Genomic DNA, 26,924 nt, shown 5'->3' with positions numbered 1-26,924 from the left:
AAACAATGGTTTAAATAGGTACTCTTTAATTCTGATGTGCTTATTGGCCTCAGTATTTTACAATCATATATGGATCCGATTGTTCGTGATTAATTAGTTATGTGAAATTTTCTACATAACACTCATTTTAGTGCTAAATTTTTTTACCCAATCACTTAAGTGGTAAATCAAAGAAAAAATGATCACTTAAGTGTCAATAATGACATATTTCAACCAAATTAATCATGTGGCCCTTTTTACTTTAATATAAATATGACGTGGCATTTTTCTTAAAAACCAATTCCACGTGGATGTTAAAAAAGACATTGAATTTCTGGCCTATGTGGCTTCGACTCTCTCTCCCTATCTCTATCACTTTCTTTGTCTTCTTCTCTCCCTCATTATCATTTCCATTGCTTGCCCGTGAAGCCACCAACCACCACACCAAGCACCACCATCCTCTCCACTGAAAAAAATCATCTCGTTTGACTTTAGCTACTGTGAGATTCATTTTTGTTCTCAGCTGCATCCATAGTTGAATGTAAACATTGCTAGGAAATTGCTCGCCACATGTTCGATATAGTGCCTAAATTGAACTCCTGCAAATTTACCTCCTCCTCCCGTCAATCTTGAAGCCAAAAGGAAACTGTAGAATGCCCAAACCCTCACCCAAGAAACCGGTGGCCAGCGCATCTTCAAGGGTTCTAAGATTCAGTAGAAGAATATCCAGAAATTTCACGAGCAAGACAAGCACGAGCTCAAAGCCAAATCCCATTGCCAATTATTCTCCTCTAATGCCGCCTCCAAGACCAACCCCTCCTCCTCCAAGCCCAATCCCTTCTATAGAGAGAGAGAGAGAGAGAGAGAGAGAGATGAACAACGCCATTCAACGACAAATTGATCGCTAGTTTTTGTTGCGAATAGTGTCATTTTGGGTCGTGTAAGTAGTTGAATGACATCGTTTTGGAGATTTTTATGCTGATTTAGACCTTCGACAAGCCACACTAAAATATTGCTATGTCAGAGTTAAAGTGATTGGAGATGATTTTTTTTTTTTTTTACATGACACTTAAATAACTTGGAAAAAAAACTTTTAGCATTAAAATGAGCATTGTACACAACTTTTGATACTTCAAGTGTCATTTTATTAATATTTTATTATGTGATCTATAAGATGGCGAACAGGGGCTTGTACATTCATGGGGACAAACTTACCATGAATTTGAAATGTTGGGAAAGGTTTGACAATGCTGAGAGGCTGTTGACACACGATCTTTGCCTGAAGATCTCTCATGCTCTTTATAAAGGGTTTCGACTTGTCTATAATGACAGAATTTGATCACTAAACAAAAATATGATATTGCAGGATTGTGCGGTCGCCTTCATTATTGCATTTATCTGATTTTGGATAGTTGAGACATCTTGTTAAGGAATTTCCGCATCAAATGAAATATATATATGGTTGTGAATTGCATTCAAATTGGCCTGACGTTGAATTTTAAGACTAAATCCACACCAGCCCGACCTCCATGCGAAATTCGGCCACTCTCATTTTTGTTCTTGCTTGGCTGGATGAGCACATGCGCGATGCACGTGTGGTGTTAAATTAAATAAAAAAAACACATTATGAAATTATTCAGCTAGTACTCGATACGAAATGAGAATTTTGGACCACAAGAATTCTCGGTTGAAACGGGGATTTTCACGGCTGAATGGGGCAAGATGTTCTTGGCCATATAGGGTATATTTACGTTTGAATGATTGGGGCATATGTTCGGCCTGAGGAAGACAAAACAGCAACAAAAAAACACAAAGGGGACATTCGATGTAAAAGATTCGGTCGACAAAATAGAACACTTGGTCGAAACGTTCAGCGAAGAAGAATACGGTGAACTCAGCACACTGATGCTCAGCAAAGAGGGTGAAGAGTCCGGCCCAGCACCATCCGGAGGGCCGATCGGTTGAAGCGGTGAAAAGAAGAGTTGCGAGAAGAGACATGGGTGAAGGCAGCCGTAAGGAGACAGCAACGTTGTTTGAAGTCAGTAGTAGATGGTGACAGCTGTGCATAGTTGCGGCTACATTATAGTGACGCTGGGGTAGGCCGATACAGATGGATATCCAGATAAAATGGCCCATTCCCTAAAACTAAAGTCTTTCGCGAAGCTCTCTCGGATAAATTCGAGCCCATTTTTCAAATGTCCAAAAATTGGGTACGAACTCGCATTTGATGGGCAAAAGTAGTTGTTATCCTTTCATCCAAACGAATATTACTTGACACTCGATGTGACAACGATGCTAAGGACCGGTTTAGTAATTATTTTTTTTGCTAATAATTTCTACTTAAAAATAAATATTTCTGATTCTATTTTCTGGATGAGTTTTTGAGTATTCAAAGACATTTGATATTTGCAGAAATTTTTATTACCAGAATAGAAAAATAATAAAAATTCATTTGGCAAATCCTCAAATTATTTTGTATAGTCGAAATTCTTTTGATTTTCTAATAATTTTATGAGATTTTTTTTTTATTCCTATTTTCCTTCCTTCTCTAACTAATCATCCGCCTCAGAGGAGCACCACCGGCCTCACCCAGGCATAACGAGGCTTGACCTCATCCAGCCACGTAAGGTGAAAGGTTCAACTTTCCTATTCCCTAATGCTATTCACACTACACTTCCAAAAGTAGGAATGAGAATAGCGCTGGAGGTGAAGGCAAGAGCAAAATGGAATTGGTCTATACCTGGAGATAAAGGAGGGATATGCCGATCAATTAATTCTGTTTGAACACTGTCTATATCTTGTCTTTTACCTTTGCATGATTCCACATAAAACACGTCAAAGGGTCGACAAGAATCAAGATGGTTTATAGTCACTAAAGACACTAGAACAGTTTAAATGGATCATAGCCCCAGATATGCTGAAACACACACGCCAAGTAATCGTAGAATCAAAACGCCGACAGTACTCAAAATACTAGTCAATCAGTCTCCTAGTCTAAATGGAGGCCCATTGACTCCGGACATCCTCGATGAAGCGACCCAAAGACAAGTAAGAAGAGCCGCCCTCCATCAAAGCCTTCCTGCTCTTCTCGCTCACCTCCTTCACCTTCTTCCTCCTCTCATCGGCCTCCTCACCCTCCATTAACTTTCTTATCCCTCCCTCTATGTCATCCGCTGTCACAATGCTGTCGCTACCTTTGACAAGATCTCTTCGATAATCCATCTTGATCTCTGCCGCGAGGCCGAGTTCCACCACCAGTTGGAACGCGTTGAGCTGTTGCTCTGCATATTGGGGCCACGCGGCGATCGGCACACCAAACCATATGCTTTCTAGGGTGGAGTTCCACCCGCAGTGCGACACGAACCCTCCGATGGCTTGATGGGCCAGGACCGCGACCTGTGGGGCCCACCCAATCACTCTCCCGACACCGGCCATCCTGTCAATGAAACCTTCAGGCAGGACCTCCGCCGGATCTGCGTAGTCACAGGGGCCTTCCAACTTGCCCTTTGCTGGTGGCTGCCGTAGGGACCATAGGAAGTGGCACCCGCTTCGCTCCAACGCACGGGCGATCTCTTTCACCTGGTCCTGGTCGAAGCTCCCGAAGCTGCCGAAGCATAGGAACACCACTGACGCATTCGACTGCTGGTCGAGCCAGTCCAGGATCTCAAAACCCTTTATGCTCTCGACCTTGATGTTCAGTATGGGCCCCACGGGGTAAACTGCGGGCGCTCCAAGGCCCGCCAAGGCCTCCACCGCGCGGGGTTCTAGCTCGGTGAATGTATTTACCAAAATTCCCTTGGTTTCCCTAAACCTCTGGGCGTGGCCCAAGAATATCCGGCAGTCTTCTTTCATGAACACTTCTGCGGGCAAGAATTTGGCAGCCGGCAAAGGGTTAGCGAAGCATGGGAAGTCCAACTCAGCATCAGAGCCCTTGAGCCTTGTCAGGTCCATGTGTTGCTCTTCTTGGAGAGACTGGAGGTACAGCATCAGTCCGAGGAGCGCCCCACCTGACGGGATGAAGACGTACGAAGGGATGCTGAACTCGATGGCCACGTCAATCATGGAGGTGCAGAACATGTCAACGACAAGCCCCTCAAGCCGTGACGAGCCGCAGGCGGAGAGGCCGGCGATGGCATCTCTGACGCCAGCTTTGTGGCTCTCCATGAACTGATTGAGGATGGCAAACGGGGACGCCTCCAGGGAAGGGTTTTGCCGAGGGAGGAAGATGAAGCGGATGCGGGAGGCGACGAGGGCGGCAAACGACTCGACACGGGATTCGATCTCAGAGTCGAGGGGTGACTTCATGACGAGGACCATAACGGAGAGCCGATTGTCGCGGTCGATGAGGAGCTTGGCCATCTCCAGCATCGACACCAGGTGGCCAAGGGCCGGAAATGGGACGAACACGAGCTCGGATGTAGCACTCATGATGATGCCTTCGAAATTTCTTCGCTTGCTTTACTGAGGTGAATGGTTAGCAGAGATGATAACGTGGTGGAGGCTCTCGGGACCTCAATTATTGAGTCTTTAATGAGTGGTCCTTAAGGAAACATGCAAAAGGGTGCGGATAGGTCATTAGGACGAGGCGACCCCGTCATGCTGATTTGCGGCAGTCCCGGGTTGACTCGCATCTGTTGGGTCTTCTTAAGTTTGGTTATTACTCGCAGTCCATTTGCTCCTCGAAAAATTCTAAATCAACCCGGCGCATGCCGGCCAATGCATCCGAAGAATGTTAGCGGGTTCTACGGGAGAGAAATAAGAGATAAGAAAGAGAAATGGATTGGCTTAGATGCATTCGATGCGCCTTCAGAATATTCCATGCAGAAATTTTTTAAAATTAACATCAATATCATATATGTCAATAATTATGAAAGTACTATCATACAGTTTACGTGATCAATAGAGTAAATGAGCTCATACTATATGATTTATAGACCATATAAATATTCTTTCAATTAAGAAGCTATTGTGTGATATTTACCTTTCAATTACTGATTGTCATGACAATGTTATTGGTAATCCATTTTGAGACGTGCCCCGTGAATTCCTTCCCTTGGGTTACGCTCTTAACAATTAAGGATTATCATGGGTCATTACATGATCTGGAGCGGCGTTTGATAGCTTGTATTGCAAAATAGAATTCGCGGACACCGGGAAGGGTGTCGATGTACAGGTTTTGTGTAGAAGTTGGATGACAAGTCATGCTCAATGCCCAGTTACTCCGGATGTTAGAGGCTAGACCAAAGATGCATTCCTTGATCTCGAATCTGCCCTTATGGCGACCGAGAAAGAAATAGCTTGCCATACTCCTATGAATGATGATGCATTAGACAGGAGGGTCATCGATGGTCGCGGCAGTGTACTCATAACTTGTCAAAAGCAAAAGCATACGGATGGTCGGCGAAGCAGCGTTCCCCGTCAGCTTAGTGTCGGCCCTTCGATCGATGGTTGGTGAGGTGGGATTCGTGGAAGGGACCTTGCCATGTTGGAAGACAAGGAGATGTTCGAATCAATTTAGCAATATTCGTCGGAGATGATTTTGTTCGAGAAGGCGGAGGATCTTCTCGCCCAAATGTTGAAGGCGAAGGGATCAATTTAGCAATATGGGGATCGCAATTTTAATCTTGCTTGCCTCTTTCTTCTTTCTTTCTTTCTTTTTTCTAGTTTAGATTTTTGTATTTCTTATTCCTTTTATCCCTATTTTTTTTAAAATTTTTTTTGAATAAATGCATTAGAAGTTCCAAAATTTATCAAAAAAGTACAATTGAGTACTTAAACTTTTAAAAAATGCAATTAAGTGCTAAAACTTACCATGAAAGTGCAATTGAGTCATGTCTTAAAACTTGTCAAATTAATCCAATCATGTCATTTCATTGATTGCGCTTTTTAAAAGTTTTAGGATTTGATTATTCTTTCATGACAAAATTTTAGCACTTGATTGCATTTTTTAAAAGTTCTAGGATTTAATTACACTTTCGTGATAAATTTTAGAATTTGATTGCATTTTTTGAAAGTTTTAAAACCTAATTGCACTTTTATGAACATTTTTAGGACTTCTAGTGTAGTCATTCCTAATTTTTTTTTTTTTTATCTTTTATTCTTGTTCGTTTTAAATTTAAAATTTTCTTCCTAATTTGGAAATTTATGGCGCCACATCAGCATGATGTATCTTAAGAAAGTCATGTCAGTATTTTTTTTTTTTAACTCAGATTAGACGAAATTAACGGAATGATTTGATTATACTAATTTAATAAGTTTTAAGACTTGAATGCACTTGTTTAAATTTAGAACTCCATTGCACTCTCACAACAAACTTTTGATGCATTTATCCCTAGATAAAATGATAAACGGTTGAGTTTGTGCCTAGCCCTCTAATTTTCATTGAATAGGTCATGTTTCTGATGTAAATGCAATATTGGTAAATTGTTCTTATGTTTAAAGTAAGCATGAAGTTCAAGTTTAATAATGTCTTGTTTCACTATTCAGTGAAGTCCTTGGAATTTAAGTATAGTTTTTATATTAATTAACTTGGTAATTGCTTCCAAATTGCTTTGCCATGTGTCCAAGTAAAATTTTCATGAGAACCATGTTTTATTTTTTAAGGTGAATTAAAATTTCGCCAAACAATGAAGAAGTAAAAATGGCTAAGATAGCCGACACATCACATCCTTCGTCTTTATAATAAAAAATCACGATATGTGTCCACCACCATAAGGAAAAACAAATCAAGGATGAAGAAAGTTCTTGGTCCCCAAGGCATGATCTTGCCGTGCGTAGGAAAAACTGCTCCAACCACTATGACCTCAGCTCCGCCATCATCCCTCCTTGATCTCCAAGGAATAAAATTAAATATATTAAAAATGACGTATAAATATTTCATCAAGCTATTACATCACTACCATAAGGAAAAACAAATCAAGGATGAAGAAAGTTCTTGGTCCCCAAGGCATGATCTTGCCATGCGTAGGAAAAACTGCTCCAACCACTGTGACCCAGCTCCGCCATCATCCCTCCTTGATCTCCAAGGAATAAAATTAGATATATTAAAAATGACGTATAAATATTTCATCAACCTATTACATCACTACGTACATTGAACTTGTATATCGATACCAATATTACTCTTGTGAATAATACGGTCGGGAAGTAACAACCACTAGAATTGCTAACTCCTAAGGGTATTACCTCGTAGGTGTTTCGCACTAGCCATTAGAACGTTCAATTTTCAGTAATAGCTCCCGTTCACTTGAGTTGGCCCGTTCTAAGGCATCAGGAGACGCGAGTCGTAGTAAAGTCGGGGTTGTCCTAGGCCAGACGCTAACTGAATCATTGCCATAGAACAATCAGGATTTCTCGAAACCGAGAAATGATCAAGGTTTGATTTGAATTTTTGGGAGAGTAAAACCTTCACCAGGTAGTTTAATCACCAGTTGCGTACCGGCTTTTACATACAATAAACTATTATCGCCGTGAAGGAAAAGTTTATCCACCACGCGGCCGACACGTCGTGATTTCGTATAAGTAAAGCGGACCCTCCTCCATCACGAACATCTCCACGACCAAGCCTGAAGCCACTTTAATCAGAAGACACCAACCAGGAAAAAGACCTCCATATCCATCGGAATCATCAGTATGGTCAGAGCGGAGCTCGTGTTCGTTCCATCGCCGGGCTTGGGCCATCTGGTGTCGACGGTGGAGATGGCGAAGCTTCTGGTCGACCGAGACCACCGCGTGTCCATCACCCTCCTCATCATGAAGCCACCGCACGAGTCTCACTCCGGCATCGACAACCGGACGCGATCGCTCGCCGACTCAATGGCCGGCCGCTTCCGGTTCGTGCATCTTCCTGACATCGACCCGATTACGGAGACCAACCCCAGCAAAATCCGCGATCTGTGCATCGAGAGCTACAAGCCTCACGTGAAAGAAGCTATCGGGCAACTCACCGAGTCCGACTCGGGCCCCGACTCACCTCGGCTCGCGGGGCTCGTTGTCGACATGTTCTGCACAACGATGATCGACGTGGCAAACGAGCTCCGGGTCCCCTCATACGTGTTCTTCACATCGGGGGCCGCCTTTCTGGGCCTGATGCTCCATCTCCAGAGGCTGCAGGATGAACACGGAATCGACTCGACCGAGTTCAGGGACTCCGACACCGAATTGGACTTCCCAAACTTCACGAATCCACTGCCTGCCAAGGTCTTGCCCACCGCATATCTGGTAAAGGAGGCCGCCCCGGCTTACATTGGCCACGCTAGGAGGTTCCGGGAAACCAAGGGCATTTTCGTGAATACATTCGCTGAGCTCGAAAGGCATGTGTTGAAGTCCTTGGTCGATGACGTCATCCCGCCGGTTTATCCAGTTGGACCCATATTAAACCTCACAAGGTCGACCGGTGGCACAGGACCGTCCAATGGTTCGGAGACCATGAAGTGGCTCGACAGTCAACCCGATTCGTCTGTGGTGTTCCTGTGCTTTGGAAGTCGGGGTAGCTTCGACGCGGATGCCGTGAGAGAGTTTGCCACCGCGCTTGAGCGTTGTGGGCACCGGTTCCTGTGGTCCCTACGCCAGCCGCCGCCCAAGGGCAAGGTAGGACCCCCACGTGATTATGCGAATCCCATGGAGATCCTACCAGAAGGGTTCCTCGATCGGACGGTCGAGATAGGGAAAGTGATCGGGTGGGCCCCGCAAGTGGACATCCTCGCCCACCCGGCAGTCGGGGGATTCGTGTCCCATTGTGGTTGGAACTCCACGCTGGAGAGCATATGGTTTGGCGTGCCGATCGCGGGATTGCCACTATATGCGGAGCAACAATTCAACGTGTTCGAGATGGTGGTGGAGTTGGATCTCGCTTTTGAGATTAAGATGGAGTACAGGAGGGATGTAAGGATGAAGAGTGAGACAACGGTCACCGCTGAAGAGATAGAGAGAGGGATACGGCGAGTGATGGAGCCGGATAGCGAACAGAGGAAGAAGGTAAAGGAGACGAGCGAGAAGAGCCGGAAGGCCTTGGATGAGGGCGGTTCTTCATGCTCATCCCTCCGCCGTTTGATTGACGATATCTTCAATAAGATGCCCTGATAAGAGTTGTATCTCCAGAAGAAATTTCACATGCAACGGACGCGATCGCTCGATGTGTCCAAAGGAATTTTTCTTTCGTTTGGATAGCAAATGTTATCTTTATCCTCATTTGGATTCCGTGCCACAATAGAATACATTCAACGGCGGCATTTTAATGGATGTTCTAGGAGAATATGGCTTCTGGAAAGCAGTTCCTTATGTGTATACTTGCAATTTGCAACAAAGAGATAAATCAATTTTGCGAGGCTTTTGTTAATATTCTGCCATTTTAATTAGATCAAATAAATGTTAGAATAATATAAATTTGATAGTTGAAGATTTGAGCACATTGGTTACTGAGCTCTGAATTTGGTTATTAGTATTCTTTAAAGGATGTCTTGATTTATGGTAGGCAGAAGAAGAAGATTGAAGACAAAAGGAAACCAGTATGATTTATGTTGGGCTAAATTTGGGTAGACCCTCTATCATTCAATAAGGAGTAAATTCTTTCATAAGGAAAAGAGAAGTTCTTATTTGGTTTTTTGGTCAAAAAGCGTGTAGTTTTAACATGACGTGCGGACCCCTCAAGTGCCTTAACTTTGCCCAAAGGGACACTTAAGTGCCATAACTTACGAAAGGTACACTTAAGTGCCAAAATCGGAGCAAAATGGATCACTTGAGTGCCAATCTGGCCAAAATTCGGCCAAATTGCATACGTGGCATTTTCCGGCGATTTTCGACGACTTCTTTTACTGATGTGGCAAATGTTTTTCTTTTTTAGAAAAAGCCGACATGGACGACAAAAACGACGTCGTCCATCCACATTGTGCGATGACCTAACCGCCGTTCCTCCCCATCCGCGTTGACAGTTGATCTCAGGCCCTTCTCTCCGTCGCCGTTCACGCCCAGAGCTGGTCATCGGTCGCCGTTGCCGCTCACCGCTTACCATCGTTGGTCGTCGTCACCGCTCACCATCGTCGCTCGTCCAGGTTCGACCCCTTCTCCCCCTCCCTTGTGATGAAATTAGGGCTCGATTATTTAATTAGGGCTCGCTCGATTATTTAATTAGGGTTGGCTGACCTAAATGCCGTTCCTCGCCGTCCGCGTTCACAATAGATCACAGGCCTTTCTCTCCGTTGCCGTTCACGCCTAAAGCTGGTCATCGGTCGCCGTCGTCAGTCGCCATAGTTGGTCATCATCGCCGCTCACCGCTCACCATCCTTGGTCGTCGTCACGGCTCACAATTGTCGATCATCTAGGTTTGGCCCCTTCTCCCCCTCCGCTGTGATGAAATTAGGGCTCGATTATTTAATTAGGGCTCCACTCGATTATTTAATTAGGGCTCAATTATTTTATTACAGCTCCGATGGAATTTGTGTTGATATACTTCAACTGAAACTTGCTGACATTACACAAAGAGACCAGATTTCTCATTATTTTGGTGAATTTGTCTTTCAAGCCATTGTCAGAGTATGTGATTGTTAGATCACTGTCTTTGCATCTCCTTAAGAGCATCCTAGTAAAGCACGTGACTAATGCCATTCTGAGAAAAAAAAACTAAGTTCTTGAACCACCCTGCTTGTGAGAGTATATAGGGTATGTCCTTGAACCACCCTGTTTGTGAGGCTGTATAGGGTATGTTTATCAATCCAAAACCCTGCTGTGATTGCTGTATAGGGTATGTTTATCAATCCAAAATCCTAAATAAGAACATAATCCTGCTGTGATTTGATTAAGTTGATGTCAAAGTATGTTATGCTTTGATTTGCTTAAGTTAATGTACATTCTCTCACATCGCACGTTTAGTGCAGTAGACATGCTTGGGCTGTGATTGCTGTGTGGGGACCTCTGTTTTTGGTTAATATTTTAAGGGAAGGGAAGACAAATAATTAAAGTGCCGACCTCTTTTTTGGCTGTCATGTAGGGGCATATTGTTAGTGTGGGGACCTCTATTTACTAAAGTCCATGAGAGTGGGGGGACTCCTATGTGCAATTGTCTAGTGGTCCCAAAAACTAATGATTATTTTTCTTGTTCTTGGTGCAGTAATGGCGCATGACAAGGATTATGTCGCTATTATAGTTTGCTACAATGGGGAATTTGTGATTGGGGAGGATGAGTGGGAGTATGAGGGTGGAAATGAGGGCACCATCTTTGTGGATATAAAGAAGGCATCTTATATAGGATTTCTTAGGGATATAAATACTTATTTGCCTTGTAAAGTTCAGAAGTTGCTATATTGTATTCCTGGGAAAGACTTAAGAGAGGGTTTGAGATGCTTAGAAAATGATAATGGTCTTAGGGATGTTCTATACCATTATTTTCATGGTGAAGAGGTAAAAATATTTGTTGAGTACAATAGTGAAGAGGCTTAAACAATATGGTTATGGCCTTTATACAGATGACCGTTCTAGAACAGTTATTCTTAATGTAAGTTTTTTAGGCTGCATTTAATTTAATTTATAGTGCAAACTTTTGTTGATAATTGAGTTTTCTTTTTGAAGCCTGGGAGAAGTTCAGAGGTTCTTATCTCTCAAGGCCGAACTCAAGAATCAACGGCTGCGCCAACAAAGAAGAAGACATTGCTTGCGCCAACAAGAAAGAAGAGTGAGAAGAACCTAGTTGCAGGTCCATCCGAATCAGTTCAGCCTACAACAGTTGCAGCTCCTTCTGAATCAGTTCAGCCTAGGACAATTGCAGCTCCATCAGACTCAACACATCCCAAGACAGCTGAAGAAGAAGTCTCACGTCCAGTTAGAAAAAGTGCAAGGATTATGAGTCAAGTGCGAAGTCCATCAAAACGAGCACGAACAGGAGGCATTGTGCATATTGATTGATGAAATGGGATGTGATATGGTTTGTGGGGCTGAGGAGTCAGTTGTAAACATCTGTGGATGTTTTTTTTTTTTTATAATAGTTTGTCATTGAGTTAGTTGAGTTTGTGAGACTTCAGTCATTGAGTTTGTGAGACAGATGTTCAAAATCAATGGAACAACCGTTGTTGCTTATCATTTTTGGCATGCCTTTTTCTTTTTTCTTTTTTGATTTTGTTTTTCTTTTACTTATTGCTACTTACGGTGGTGGATATGTGGTGGTGACTGGGGTGCTCGTGTGGCTGGTGGTGGCGGCTGGTGAAGCCTGGTGGTGGATATGTGGTGGTGACTGGGATGCTCGTGTGGCTGGTGGTGGCTGCTGGTGAAAAGCCTGGTGGTGGTGGGTTGGGTTGGAGGTTTTTGCTGCACCTAGTGCAAGATGTATGTGCAATATACACAGCTTGCACCAGGTAGTGCTGGTGCAAGCTGGTGTAAGACACCTTACACTTGCAACTTATGCAGCAACATACCACCAGCATAGTGGTGGCTGGTGATGGCTCAAATGGATGCTTGGGATGCCTGGTGGTGATGATGGCTGGAGATGATGGCCAGTGGTGAGCGGTGGTGGTGGCTGGTAGTAGCCGATGTGTACAAAAAAAATGCCACTTAACTGATCACATTCTAAAAAACCTAGCACTTAAGTGTTCACTTTTAACAACAAATGACACTTAAGTAATCCTTTTAATAATAACTTGATACTTAAATGACTCTTTGTCTGTCACGACTGGCACTTAAGTGATCACTAGATACAACTTATAGTACTCCAGTAATCACTCGTGTCTATTCTATGTATATGGTGGTTTGCAGCAAAACAGAGAAGCTGCTGGTTTACACATTTGCTACTGATTTACATTCAATTCAAGTAAAAATAGTCACCACAACACATCGACCTAATATACATTCCATCATCATTCATTTATATTTGAGAATAAGCAAAAATTGTTGAAATCATTCATTCATTCATTCAAAACAAGTACATTTCCCGACACATTTACAACTATGGCAGTTGAAGAAACTTCTTCTCATCTTCCAGTCCTTTACATTTCATCATAAAGTAGGATAGACAAAGAAACAACAACACAATAAACGCTTGGTAACACTTCTGTTCAATTTTCATTTTTGAAACTTCGTTCTTTAAATGGTTGACAGAAGATGCTTGAGCTTGAGCTTGCATTGAGTCAACATCGTCCAAGTCGTCCACAAGTGTAGATGGAGGTTGATGACATCCATCAAGTAGGTCCAATATCACCCTCGTGGCTCGGTGAGAGAATTTTGTATCGACCCATTTGAAGTATTTGCACTTCGAGCCTTCTCTGTATCGGGCACATCCATAGAATCTTCTCCCGGGATTCGTTCGAGTCCACGATGCTCTTCTTGGACTTGGTAACCCACAGAAACAGAAATGCTCGCCTTCTCCTTCGCTTCGGCGAGAGAAATTTGAGCCGCTGCTGAAAGTCTTGCTCTCCATTTCCAATATTCGGTGGTAGAATTTGGGGCAAATCGAATTAGGGTGCAGGATTAGGGCTCCAGTGCTTCAATAGCATTTTGCCCGATTTAGGGTTTTAGATTTAGGGCAAATGGGGAAGACGACGGCGTTTTCGCTGATTTAAGGGGTCTATTTTGGGCGAACACCCGGAATGACGTCGTTTGGGGTTAATTCGAGCTGACTCAGCTCTCCGGCGAGACACATCGGCGAGAGATATTAATATTTTAATGCCACGTATGATTTCTGGCCAGCTTCGCCGAAGATGGCACTCAAGTGTCCCGCTTTTCTTAAAATGTGGCACTTAAGTGTACCTTTCGTAAGTTATGGCACTTAAGTGTCCCTTTGGGCAAAGTTATGGCACTTGAAGCGTTCTTTTGCCGTTTTAACATGATAAGGAGTGAAGACTTCATGGTCTTTAGCTCATTTAATGATTGTGTTTCCTTGTTGTTGACATTTTGTTCTTAGGATAATAAGTGTGTGGGACATTCGTCTTCATCTTTATTGTAGTTTAGATGTTCTGCTATCATATAGGACGTGAGGGTGTGTTGTAAACAAGAAGCCACCAGAAAGTATTCTGAGAAAAATTTCTCCCTTCAACTTGTACACTCGTTCTAAATTTCCAAACTTGCCATTATTTTTCTTTTGTTCCAACATTTGGTAATTGAGCTAGAAATGGCATCTACTAATTTCTTACAATTGTAACTTCCAAAGTTGCATGGAAAGAATCTTAACAACTGGTCCGCTCAAATTAAGGTTCTCTTCAAATCGTAAGATTTGTGGAATTTGGTAGAAAACGGCTACACCAAAGTGGGGAATGTATGAAGCATTTGAGGCTTTAAGAAAGGAGGAGAAAGATTCTTTGATGGAGTCTCGAAAAAAAAGATCAAAAAACATTGTATGCAATCTTTCAAGATGTGGAGGAATGATATTTGAAAAAAAATCAAGTAAGGAGACTGCAAAAGAATGTGGGTTATTTTGCAAAAATCCTACAAAGGCGATGAACCTATCCAACAAGTGTGACTTTAAACACTTCAAGGCGATTTCGAATATTTATGCATGAATGACTCTGAATCAATCTCGGCATATTGTTATTGCGTTCGAACCATTGTTAACCAATTAAGGGTTAATGGTGAAGAACTCCAAGATGTAAAAGTCGTAGAAAAAATCTTGAGGTCTTTTACTGAAAGACTTGACTATGTTGTCGCAACGACTGAGGAAGGGCAAGATGTGTCAAACCTAGCATTGGAGTGATTGATGGTTCATTGTGCTCGTATGAGCAAACAATGAATCAAAAGTCCATTGGTTCAAATCTTGAGCAAGCATTGTAGAGTCGAGTCACTCCATCAAGTTGAGGAGGCCATCAAAGCGATTGAGGCCGTGGAAGAGGTTGAAATAGAGGTGGAAATTTAAATTTCACCGAAAAATATAGAACACGTGACAAATCAATAGTCAAGTGCAAGTGCAATAAATTCAAACATTACAAATCTAAATACCAAGCAAAGGCAACATACGAGCCGATAGAACATGCACATGCCACCCATGTTGAGGAACATATGATGCTAGCATGTGAAAAGGATGACCCAAGCACAATAGACACCAACATATGGTACCTAGATACTGGTTGCAGCAATTATGTGTTTGGCTAAAAGGAGTTACTCTCGCAATTGGACGAGATGAGTAGTAGTGAAGTCAACTTTAGCAATAAATAAAAAAAATTCCCATTATGGGTAAAGGTAACATCACTATCAAGTCAAAAAAATGTTACTAATGTTATCATTGCAAACATTTACTTTGTGCATGGACTTCTTTTGGAATTTACCAAAGCTCCGTTCATTTCACGGAAAATAATTTCCAGGAAAACGTTTTCTAGATTTTTCGGCATTCATTTCACGGAAAATGAATTTTTTGGGGAAAATGCTTTCTGTGCAAGGAAAAAAGTCTTCTAAATTAGGAGAAACTATTTTACACTTTTGAAAAGTGGAAAACATTTTCCTTACTTAATCTCTCTTATCTCACACCTCTACAAATCCTTACTTCATCCTCCTTTTTTTTTTTTTCATTTGAATTAATTTTTAATTTTCTTTTTCTTTTTTAATTTGAATTATTTTAAATTTTCTTTTTTTCTTTTTTTCTTTTTCTTTTCCTTTTATTTTATTTTTTATTATTTTATTAATTTATTAATTTTCTTTTCTTTTCTTTTCTTTGTTTCCCATATTTTTTTCTTAGCTAGTCATCGCCTGTCGCTAGGTGAACCTCAAGCTCGTTCTTTGTCAAGATCGCTCGTCAATTTAGCGAGGCTCAAGCTCGATGCTCGCGCTCGCCAATCTGGCAGCAAGCCTCGTGCTCGTGAGCGAGCTCAAGGCTCACTTTGGTGGCTGGTCAAGGACCATCACTGTGGGCGGCGACCGGCCAAGAAACAAGGAGATGGAAAACAAAGACAAAAGAAAAAAATGAAAAATGAAAAAAAAAAATTAATAATAGATTTTAAAAATTAAAAATAATTAAATATTAATGTTTAAAAAATATGAAAAATCCATTTTAAAAATAAAATAAATAAAAAGAGTATATGAAGGAAAATATTTTCCTTACTGAACAGAGAAAAATATTTTCCATTTCATTTTCAGATTTCATCCGAATACCAGAAAATAATTACATTTTCCAGGAAAATGATTTTTTGAAAAATATTTTACAGAAACGCCATATTTTCCGCAAAACGAATGAAGCCCAAGTGTTGGATAACTTTCTGAAATAGGCTACAAGATTTGTATTGAAATTGCAGTTTGCACCATTAAAGGTGTCGACGGTGATAGAGGCGCAGGTGGCGATCGAAGAGGAGCTTGGCCATCTCACCATCGATACTAGATGGCCCATGCCAGGGGATGTGACGAACATGAGCTCGGCATGGGTCATCTCGATGTAAGGCGAGCAGAATGTAAAATTGGTTACAGACGAAGTGAATGAGGAAGCTCATTGCGGACGTTCCGTGGACAGTGCTGTCCTGAGGAAGGTGGATGAAGCGCACCCGGGCAGCGACGGACCCAGCGCGATCGGCTCAATCCGAGAGTCAATCTCAGAGCCGAACGGGAAATTCATGATGATGACAGTGACAGAGAGCCGATCGTCGCAGCTGGCAGGGACCTTGGCTGTCTCAGTCGTTGACAAGTAAGTAAGGTCATTCGGAGACATCAAGGTGATGTGCTCCATATACGAGGAAGAAAGGGACAAAGGGAATAGTTGCGTCCACACACCAATGCAACACGACATTCAACGGTCCACGATGTAATGGTTAGGCGAATCTTTCACACAAGAACTTTTGCACCGTTCATGCACTCTGAGTCTAAGAGATGCAACAAAAATTTCAACCACTCACAGCGATCACGTATTTTAAAATGAATTATTGGAGCATACACTGTTTAAAGTAAATTAAACTTTATACGAACAGTCTTATCAAACCTCAATTTCAGGATTTTAACTAGCAAATCTCTTATTTAATCATGAGATAGAGTCTATAGGACCGCTCATAAAAATTACTTTTTACATTGACGCATGTACTAGATTTCCATGGTAAGCTCACTTTTATAAGTACAAACTGATCTAATACAATGAAAGTCAACATTTTTTTTATTCAACGTGGATACACCTGAAATGCTAAAGATTCCAACTATTGGAGTCATCTTAATCAAGGCATATTATTCAAGATGTCTTCGATCAAACGACCCAAAGCCAAATAAGAAGAGCCACCCTCAATCAATACCTTTCTACTCTTCTCACTCAATTCTTTCACCTTCTTCCGCCTCTCACTGCCGACGTCCTCCATTAACTTCTTTATTCCACCCTCTATTTCATCCACCGTCACGACAAAGTCGCTCTCCATCCTGAAATCCCTCCTGTAATCCATCCTGATCTCCACCGCAAGGCCTAGCTCCACCACCAGCTCGAACGCATTAAATTGTTGCTCTGCATAGAGGGGCCACGTGGCCACCGCCACACCGAACCAAATGCTCTCTAGGGTGGAGTTCCATCCGCAGTGCGAAACGAACCCCCCAATCGCCGGGTGGGCAAGGACTGCAGCCTGTGGGGCCCACCCAATCACTTTCCCAACGCTGGCCGTCCGGTCAAGGAACCCCTCCGGCAAGACCTCCATGGGGTCCGTGTAGTCACGTGGTAGATCATACTTGCCCTTCGACGGCGGCTGTCGTAGGGACCATAGGAAGCGGTGCCCACTCCGCTCCAGCGCGTAGGCAATCTCCTTAACCTGGTCCTCGCGGAAGCTTCCCCTACTCCCGAAGCATAAGAAAACCACTGACGAAGGCGGTTGCTCGTTGAGCCACGCCATGATATCGTCGCCTCGGCCGCCACCATCAGCCTTCGTTTTAGCCTCCTCGTTCAAATTCAATATGGGCCCCACGGGGTACACCATCGGCGTCCCGAGGCCCGCCAAGGACCCCAGTGCATGTGGTTCGAGCTCGTCGAACGTGTTGATGATAATTCCCTTGATCGCTCTAATCCTCTTGGCGTGCTCCAGGAATGGTTGGACCTCCTCTTTAAACAGAACCACGGACGGTAAGACCTTGGCCGGCAACGGATGCGCGAAACTTGGGAAGTCCAGCTCAGCGACTGAGTTCTTGAATTCTGTTATGTCCACGTGTTGCTCGTCTTGGAGCGACTGTAGGTGCAGCATTAACCCAAGGAACGCGGCGCTGGACGTGAAGTAGACATAGGACGGGACTCCAATTTCGTCTGCCAGCTCGATCATGGTGGTGCAGAACATGTCGATCACGAATCCCGCAAGCCGCCAGGTCGAGGTGGCCGAGTTGGTGAGGTCGGCAACGGCCCTCTTGATGTGGGGCTTGTAGTTTTCCATGAAGTCGGTGAGGAAACTGCCCGAGGAGATCTTGGTGTCTAAGTTCACATGAGGGAGGTGGATGAAGCGGATGCGGGCGGCAGCCATGGAGGCGGCAAATGAGCTTGTGTAAGAGTCGACTTCGGAGTCGATGGGAAGCTTCATGATGAGGATGGTGATAGAGAGGCGGGGGTCGCGGTCGACAAGGAGCTTGGCCATCTCGACCATCGATACGAGATGGCCCGTGACGGGGGTTGGGACGAGCACGAGCTCGGCATTGGCCATCGCGATGTAGCCGAATATCTCCCGGGTTCAAGCGAGTGCTTCGAAGGTTGCGTGGTTGATTATCACTTGTGTTGGGATGTGACTTGTGAGGTGGGGAAGATTCCTGGTTAGATACGTCTTCTCGGTGCATTATTGTCGTTCTTTAATTTGCGTTGTTTGCTTTTGTTTATTCTATGTCGTGAGGCATTTGTCGTTCTCTAGATGCATGGAACTCAAAAAGAAGATAAAGCCGAGAGATACTTGGGCAGCAAGAAGGGAAATGACGTCATGGCTTTGCTGGTTGCGGTCAACTCGAGGAGTAGTCCGACTCCAGTGCAGACAATAAGGCTGCGCACGGTAACAGCCCAAGAATTTCTATTCTTTTCTTTCCCGAAACAAAAAAAGAATAGAAAACCGTTTGATAGCGGCAAGTTAGTTTTTGTTAACAAAAAAAGTTAGCCCGTGAATGGTTTTGAAATAGAAATGAGAAGTAAAAGAGTTCTTTCTTATTCAGGAATAAGTTTTAGAAATAAGTGAATTTTTTTTTTTCTTGTATTCATCTTTTGCTGCCGCCGCTGACCACTGCCCCCCGTTGCCAGCCGCCACCGCCGCCGCCGACCGCCGCTGGTTGGCGGTGGCAGCGATCCATGGGCAAGAATAAAAACGAATAAATACAAAAGAGAAATTGTTGCGTTATCAAACTCATTTCTATTCTTTTTCTATTTCAAGAGTAAAAATTTTGTGTAGTTACCAAACGGGTTCTTTTACTCATAAATTGTTCCTCGGAATAGAAATATAAAAAGAACTATTTCTGAAAAAAAAAAAAAAAAAAAAAACTCTTCCCCAATCAAGAAGCGTTACCATTCGCACCCTAACACTCCAGACAGAACTGGCAAGATTCGATCCTCTGCGTAAATTTCCACTCCAACATCATCTAATGTATAAATTTCTCATCTGTCAAGGGTGACTACGTTTGGTTTAGGAAATTAATTTGTCAAATGCCCCTTTTTTTACTTTTTGTTATAATATGTCTTGAGTTCGAATCTGTTGAACGAAGCCCGACAGGATAAAAATGTTCAGAGCCCGACCACGTGAATGTGGAAAGAAACAAAAAGATTCAGAAAAAGGAATCCATGGACTTTGTTTCCCGTTCCCACTTGGCATGGCCTTCTTGAGCGATCCAAACTTTAAGATGCTTTCGGCGGTGGGATGAATATACATATTCCCCAGGGTTTGTTACGTATGTCTTATTGGTTGAGGAACAGGGCACAAATCTAAGCCATTTTTGATGTGTACCGCGAGTTTTCCAAGTGGCGAGACATTCAGACATCCGATCAGCATTTTGCACTGGAAGTTTTCAAGAATTGGATTGAAGAGACCGTGTGTTCAAGGAAAACAATTTTGGCGTGAAGATTTGTGGATTCCTTTATGAGAGAGATATTATTTTTGGAAGAAAATGGACAAGACTAAACAATATGTAAGTTATTTGATGTAGTTAGGGGTGGAAAACATCAAGAGCATCTAAGTGACTCGACTGTGGTTGTAATTTTGGTTACATTGTTTGATCATAACCCTTTGTTGTTCTCCCATGTGAAGTAGGTATCACCATCTAAACCACGTAAATTAAGTGAATGATTCATTCTCTTCCTCTGTTTATTTGGTTATGCAATCATTTCCTTTTCCAGCACTTATATTAGAGATGGTTGACTGTGGACATAAAATTCTTTAATGGGGGTTGAATACGAGTTCCATTTATGTTTATATCATCTTACAATATGTCATATCACTATATTAATTTTATATAATGAAACTACGGACGCCTAATGCTACTTGCAACTTGATGTCAAGATGAGAAGAATATAAAATTGGTTATGTCGAGTTAGGCATTTTGTCGCCCTTCTCTACAATGCTTTTCTTATCATTTGACAAATGACAGCTGTATATAACATTAACAATATTTTAAGAATATTATAATACCAGTTTATTAAAGAAAAAATGACAAATTTTCTCTAAATTTTTTCCCAATGTGTAATATAATCCTTGAACTTTTAATTTGTTCAATGTGAATCATGAACTGTAATCTAATGTGTAATGTAATTTATGAACTTTCAATTTGGTCAATATGGTCCTTGCACTTTTGGTTATGTTCAATTTAATCCCTCAATACATAAAAATGTCCAATTTTGTTCCTCATTAATATAAGTTCAGGGCGAGGCATGGAGCTTCATAAGTTATGGTTCAAGTCATGATTGAATGGTTTTATGGTGTTACACATTAACTATGATAAGTAAAATGTTAATGTCGATGGTTATTTTTCTTTAATTGCATTTTCTAGTCATGTTGAGATTGATGCAAGTACTTGGCATGCTAGATTATGTCACATTTGGTTACAAAGAATGCAAAAATTAGCTAGAGAAGATCTTTTTAGGTCACTCGTTAATGTTAATTTACTAGTATGTGAACATTGTCTAATGACAAAAGCAACTAGAAAACCATTCGGTAAAGGAACTAGAGCCGAATTTCCATTGCAACTCATACATTCTGACATTTGTGGTCCTTTGAACATGAGGGCAAGACATAGAACTTCATATTTCATCACTTTCATAGATGACTTCATGCATTTTAATTATGTCTTTTTTATCTCCCATAAGTTAGAAGCGATAGATTGCTTTAGATGGCATATAAAGATGATAGAGAATCAGTTGAACAAAACAACAAAAACATTGAGAACTGATTGCAGATGTAAGTATCTATCTGAGCAATTTAAGGCTCATTGTGATGAAAATGAAATTGTATGACAATTGACTATTTCTGGTACTCCACAACAAAATGGGGTAGCCAAGAGAATGAAAAGAACCCTATTGGAAATGGTTAAGTCTATGATAGCGCAAGTAAATTTACCTATCTCCTATTGGGGAGATGCGTTATTGACTACTGCCTATGTACTTAACTGAGTACCTTTAAAATCAATCACTTTCATCCTTTATGAATTGTAGACTGGTAAGAAACCAGACTTAAGTAATCTAGTAGAATGGGAATGTGCAGCTTATGTTCATGATTCTTCATATAAATATGGAAAATTAGGTCCTAGAGAGAATAAATGTATCTTTATAAGATATTCTGAACACTTCAAAAAGTACGTGTTTATAAGTGAATAAGTTGATGGAAGTATGACTGAAATTGAGTCACAAGATGTTACGTTTTTGGAGAATGATTTTCATAATAGATGAGAGATTAATGAGAACTTCCAATTATATGAGGCGGGGGTGACGGTCGCAAGGAGCTTGGCCATCTCGACCATCGATACGAGATGGCCTATGACGGGGGTTGGGACGAGCACAAGCTCGGCATAGGCCATCGCGATGTAGCCGAATATCTCCCGGGCTCAAGCGAGTGCTTCGAAGGTTTCGTGGTTGATTATCACTTGTGTTGGCATGTGACTTGTGAGGTGGAAGATTTTTGGCTAGATACGTCTTCTCGCTGCATTATTGTCGTTCTTCAGTTTGCGTTATTTGCTTTTGTTTATTCTATGTCGTGAGGGATTTGTCGTTCTCTAGATGCATGGAACTCAAAAAGAAGAGAAACCCAAGAGATGCTTGGGCAGTAAGAAGGGAAATGACATTATGACTGTGCTGGTTGTGGTCAACTCGAGGAGTAGTCTGACTCAGTAAAGATGGTGCGTTTGGTAACGATTTTGTTTCCAGGAACAGATTCTGATCAGAAATGATTCCCTTTTTTTTATGTTCTCGAGAACAATTTCTAAGTATTTTAAATTGTTTGGTAATTATCCAAAATTTTTTATTCTAGAATAAGATTGCGTTTAGTACATGCTCATTGATTCTGTTCTAAATCAATTTCTTTTAATTTTTAAATAATTTTTATACTTTTTTCCTTTTTTTTCCTTTTTTTTTTCCTTTCGTTTTTTTTTTTTTTTTTTTCTTTTCTTTTTCTCCTTTTTCTCCTTCAACGAGTGGCCGACGACCTCACCTAAGCGTCATCGGCCCTCGGCAAGGCCGATCCTTGTCAGTCGAGTCTCGCCGGCAACAGAGCTAGGTGAGGCCTACTTGGCCACTGGTGGGGCTAGGCGAGGCCCACTTGGCCATCGGCGAGGCTCGCCCAGCCTCACCGAGGCCTCGCCGAGGCTTGGCCTCGCTGTTGGCCAGGCAAGCCTTACTAGGGCTGCGAGCCCCGCTGAGGCTCGATCTCAGTAGTGGCTGGGCTTGCCTTCGGTGAGCTCACCAAACTGGTTGCCGGCGACCAACGAATGCCAGCGGCGTACGATGGTGGATAGCGACAGACGATAGTGGACGACAACAGAGGAGGGGAGAGAGGAAGAAGAGTTCCACTTGTTTTGATTCTTTTTTTTTGTTCCTGGAACAAGAATAAATTTTTTTGTTTTTTTTTTTAATTCTTGATTCTACTCCAAATTTGTTCTCGGGAACAAAAATTTTACCAAACACAATTTTGTTCCAAAACTGCTCCCGGGAACAAAAAATCAGAATCAAGCATTGTTTGGATGGTTACTAAATAGGCACTAACTCTCTAGACAGAACTGGCAACATTAGATCCTCTGCGTAAATTTCCACTCCAACATCATCTAATGTATAAATTCCTCATCCGTCAAGGGTGACTACGTTTGGTTTAGGAAATTAATTTGTCAAATGCTCTTTTTTTCACTTTTTGTTAGAATATGTCGTGAGTTTGAATCTGTTGAACAAAGCCTCATAGGATAAAAATGTTCAGAGCCTGACTGAGAAAATATTAGGTGTTCCGAGAGCGCCATGTCAGCGTGGTCTCCAGCCACTCACAAGGTGCCTTGTGGAGGAGTGGGCCCACTTGGTGTCTTCTGCCTTCTTCCTCTCTCTCCTCTTCCTAGCCTTCTTTCCATTCTCTCTCCTAGCTTGCCCACGCCCTCTCACCTCCTAGCTTGCACACTCTCTCTCCCGTATAGCGCATTTATTTCGGCTTAAACTTTCCTCTCTTTTTTCTCGAATGAAGAAAAGAGAAGCCCGTTCCTCTCCATTTCTTTCCTTTCAAAATTTTGAATCCTCTCCCCGCTCGTTGCTACTCTGTCATGCATCAAGTGGCCGTTCCCCTGCCGTGGCCGACGAACCACATTATGGCCGCCCCTACTCTAGTGCTCGCTAACTTCTCTCTTCGGGCTCGTTGCTGCTCTATTGTTTGTTCTGGCGTTCCCGAGATTGCAGATGCAGCATGCAGAGGAGAAGCAGGCCTCTTCAAGCTACCCTCAACGTCGGTGAGCGTCACCTGCCGAGTGAGACCCCCACACATGGAAGGCTCGGAGGCGAGGATGTTGGAGAAGCTGGTGCCGTACACTGCCAGCGTGGTGCTGAGCTGCCTAGTCGTGTTCGCGGGGCTCCGCCACCTCGACCTGAACCGGGAGGCCTCCAAGAAGGCCATTGAGCACAAGAAGGAAATTGCCGAGCGGCTTGGTCGCCTCCTTATCTAGACCAATCCGTACGAGGTTAGGCTCTCTGAAATTCCATTCTTTGGGATTGTATCGCCCTGCACGGTGTTGGGGATTTGAGGTTTGGGTGGCTTGGATGGAGGGTTATGCAGTGTTTGATGTGCTTATGTGGGAGAATTGGTAGCTTTTTGCCTTTGGTCAAGTTGTCATGAGTTTATGACTGAGATGAGATGAATCGAATTGCTCGCCTCCAGCAAAATGCGGGTTCCATATTTCGTTCGGGGTTTGATAGGATTCCGTATGCCCGAGCCCCAACGGTACTTCTACTATGATTCTTTGCACGGTCAACCGTATAGAATACTTTACCCAATGAGGCAGAGCTTATGTTTTTCTAATGTACTCATTTTGCTTGATGTGAGGGAGATTTGTATTTCTTGCCATTAATGCAGGTCAGGTAGGATAGCTGTTTCTTAGTATTATGGTTTCATTTGTTATCTTGCTTTTAGGACTTTCTGATGGGATAATATGAATTTTGGAATTGACAATAATGTGAATCCTTGCTGGTAGGTTGACCGGGCAAAAGAAATATACAAATCGATGGACAAGTATAAGATCAAGGGTACTCCAGATGTTTACGCTATCGCTATTAATAGTTGCAGCCAGACTGGCGATTGGGAATTTGCTCTGAGCGTGTACAATGACATGAAAAAGAAAGGCGTGGTTCCTGATGAGGTATTGTTAATCATAATTTGAACACATTTAACCTGGTTATCGAGGCTAGATAAGAAAGGCGTTTTCGAGTATGTAGTTTCAATGTTGTTCCAGAGAATGCATTATGTTATTTTCCTGCTTTCTCTACTTGCACTTAACTATAGAAAGGGAGATCATTGATTATGCCATCTGATTTCTATCTTCAGCCTTTTACAAGAGCCACTCATGGAAGTAGCTTATTCTTTTCTTCTTCTGTGTAGATTTTTCTCAGTGCATTAATAGACATTGCACGGCATGCAGGGAGGGTTGATGCTGCATTTGATATTCTAGAAGAAGCAAGGACTTGTGGGATGCATCTTGGAATTGTATCATACAGTTCTTTGATGGGTGCTTGCTGTAATGTACGACTTCTGCTGATTCTGAAATTTATGACAAATTACGTCATGGAATGGAACTAGTTATTAACTGAAGGATGTCCTCATTGATCTACAAAGAACCCTTGAGGACTACAGCTATCCTCTCTAGGTTTTGATAGTCCCTTGAAGTAAATAGATGTAGTAATTCTAATTTCTCACCACGACAGTCATGAGTGGTCTTTTCTGTATTTTCTATGTGATGATCAGAAAGTTGGGCTTCTGAAGAATTTTGTATAATGTCTCAGGCAAAAAGCTGATGGAAGGCTTTAGAGCTATATGAGGATATGAAGTCTATCGGGATAAAGCGGACAATCTCAACAATGAATGGTTTAATCAACCTATGGTTATTCCTTGTGAGACTTTGACCTAGTATTTAAGTGAGTGAGAGAAGAGGATCAGCTTAACTTTTTCTATTAGCTTGTCATGTTATTATAATGTGTACTGTAGAAGTGCAAGGGAAAATATTCTAAATGTAGTTCCTACCAGTAGAAGAGAGCTGACATGCTATTATGTCTTTTTTTTTTCAATAAAAGAAGACATGCAGGACTTGTTCTGCAATGAGAGTATTGGCTACCCTGAAGATAGATCCATTTCTATTTTGTTTGAAATACCGAAACTGCAATGAGACAGCTTTTTAAATACAGGTGAAGGGGATCACCTTCCAAAAGCAATGGAGATATTCTATGATATGAAGAGGCTAGGATTATTCCCTAACACCATCACATACTCAATACTCCTAGTGGCAAGCGAAAGGTAAGAAATTTGGCGCTTACAAGATAGACTCTGTTTTAACAATATTCTTCAGATTATTTTGCTCAAATTGCAGTCTTCATTATTTTCTTTGCAGAAAGGATGACACTGAAACTAGCATTGCGCTCTTTTCACAAGCTAAAAAGGACGGGGTTGCTCCTAATATTACCATGTGTAGATGCATGATTGGTAAGTCTGGTAAATTTGATTAATCGCAAGCATTGAGTGCCTCTGACATGTCTTTACCTTACTGTTGCTAGTGTTTCCTTATCTAGTTTCCGTATCTGAAATTATTAGTGTTCTGTAAGATGAAAGCTACATTCCTCGATAACATTCCAGTTAAGAGACAACACTGATGAGCAGAATCATTTTTTGAAGTGGATGTTCGAAGATTGGTATATTTTCAGAATACAAAGCCTGAATTTGGAGAATCATTTGTGTCACTGCTTTGTGAGGTTTTGGTTGGTGAAGTAAATGCGACCGTGACCTTTCAGCTCTTATGCTACTTTCTAATATACTGCATCATTTAAAGTAGTAATCTTTATTCATGCTACTATGTTATCTTCCTGTTGATTTGCCAATAAAGTGAGCTATATGTACTTTTTAAGCTGACATTTGCAACCTCTGACAAATTGCCCATCTACACGTTAATTGAAATTAAAAAATTACGCAATGTCTCATTGATGCCAAAGGTTCTTGGGGGTTTGTTTCTTACATTTATGTATTTATTTTTTGGGGGGTGGATGATTGAGGTTTCAGTGCCAGGACATGTGGCACCTAAAAGCTGTTTCACCTTTTGGTCAATATATGTAATTTCTAAAGTACATAGACTGCCTCGTAAAGACAGAATAATATGTTTTTGATTTTTCTTCTAGAGTTAGGTATATGCAATTTGCATTAGCTTAGGGGAAAATTCGTTTATTGAATAATAGAAAGATTGAGGTCAGGACCTTTATGTTCTCATCAATTCGATAGTTTCTGCATATTCATATATCTTTGCTTGTATCCTACATTAGGAAAGCTTTCCAGCTGGTCAAATGTTTCAGCCATTATCTGTCTAGATTGTGATTTAAAGTGACTATGACAAACTCACAAGTTATCTAGTCTGAACTTCTT

The 26,924-nt window shown here is 42.0% G+C and overlaps 3 protein-coding genes across 3 annotated transcripts; 1 reads left to right on the top strand and 2 right to left on the bottom strand.

Annotated features, from left to right (window-relative positions):
• Positions 1–2,720: 2,720 nt before the first annotated feature.
• Positions 2,721–4,519, bottom strand: LOC104433805 (anthocyanidin 3-O-glucosyltransferase 2). Its single transcript, XM_010046676.3, has one exon. It carries the CDS (start codon positions 4,405–4,407, stop codon positions 2,974–2,976), a length of 1,434 nt encoding a protein of 477 aa, XP_010044978.1. The 5' UTR covers positions 4,408–4,519; the 3' UTR covers positions 2,721–2,973.
• A 2,996-nt stretch (positions 4,520–7,515) lies between these two features.
• On the top strand, positions 7,516–9,318 carry LOC104433810 (anthocyanidin 3-O-glucosyltransferase 6). The gene has a single exon (XM_039314718.1). The coding sequence runs from the start codon at positions 7,612–7,614 to the stop codon at positions 9,058–9,060; it is 1,449 nt and encodes a 482-aa protein (XP_039170652.1). The 5' UTR covers positions 7,516–7,611; the 3' UTR covers positions 9,061–9,318.
• A 7,599-nt stretch (positions 9,319–16,917) lies between these two features.
• Positions 16,918–18,624, bottom strand: LOC104433834 (anthocyanidin 3-O-glucosyltransferase 2). Its single transcript, XM_010046715.3, has one exon. It carries the CDS (start codon positions 18,522–18,524, stop codon positions 17,076–17,078), a length of 1,449 nt encoding a protein of 482 aa, XP_010045017.2. The 5' UTR covers positions 18,525–18,624; the 3' UTR covers positions 16,918–17,075.
• Between the last annotated feature and the right edge of the window lie 8,300 nt (positions 18,625–26,924).

The sequence above is a fragment of the Eucalyptus grandis genome, chromosome 1 (genome assembly GCF_016545825.1).
Source record: "Eucalyptus grandis isolate ANBG69807.140 chromosome 1, ASM1654582v1, whole genome shotgun sequence".
Taxonomy (NCBI): Eukaryota; Viridiplantae; Streptophyta; class Magnoliopsida; order Myrtales; family Myrtaceae; genus Eucalyptus; species Eucalyptus grandis.
Note: the sequence above shows the minus strand (reverse complement) of the source record. Positions and strands in the feature narration are given on the sequence as shown.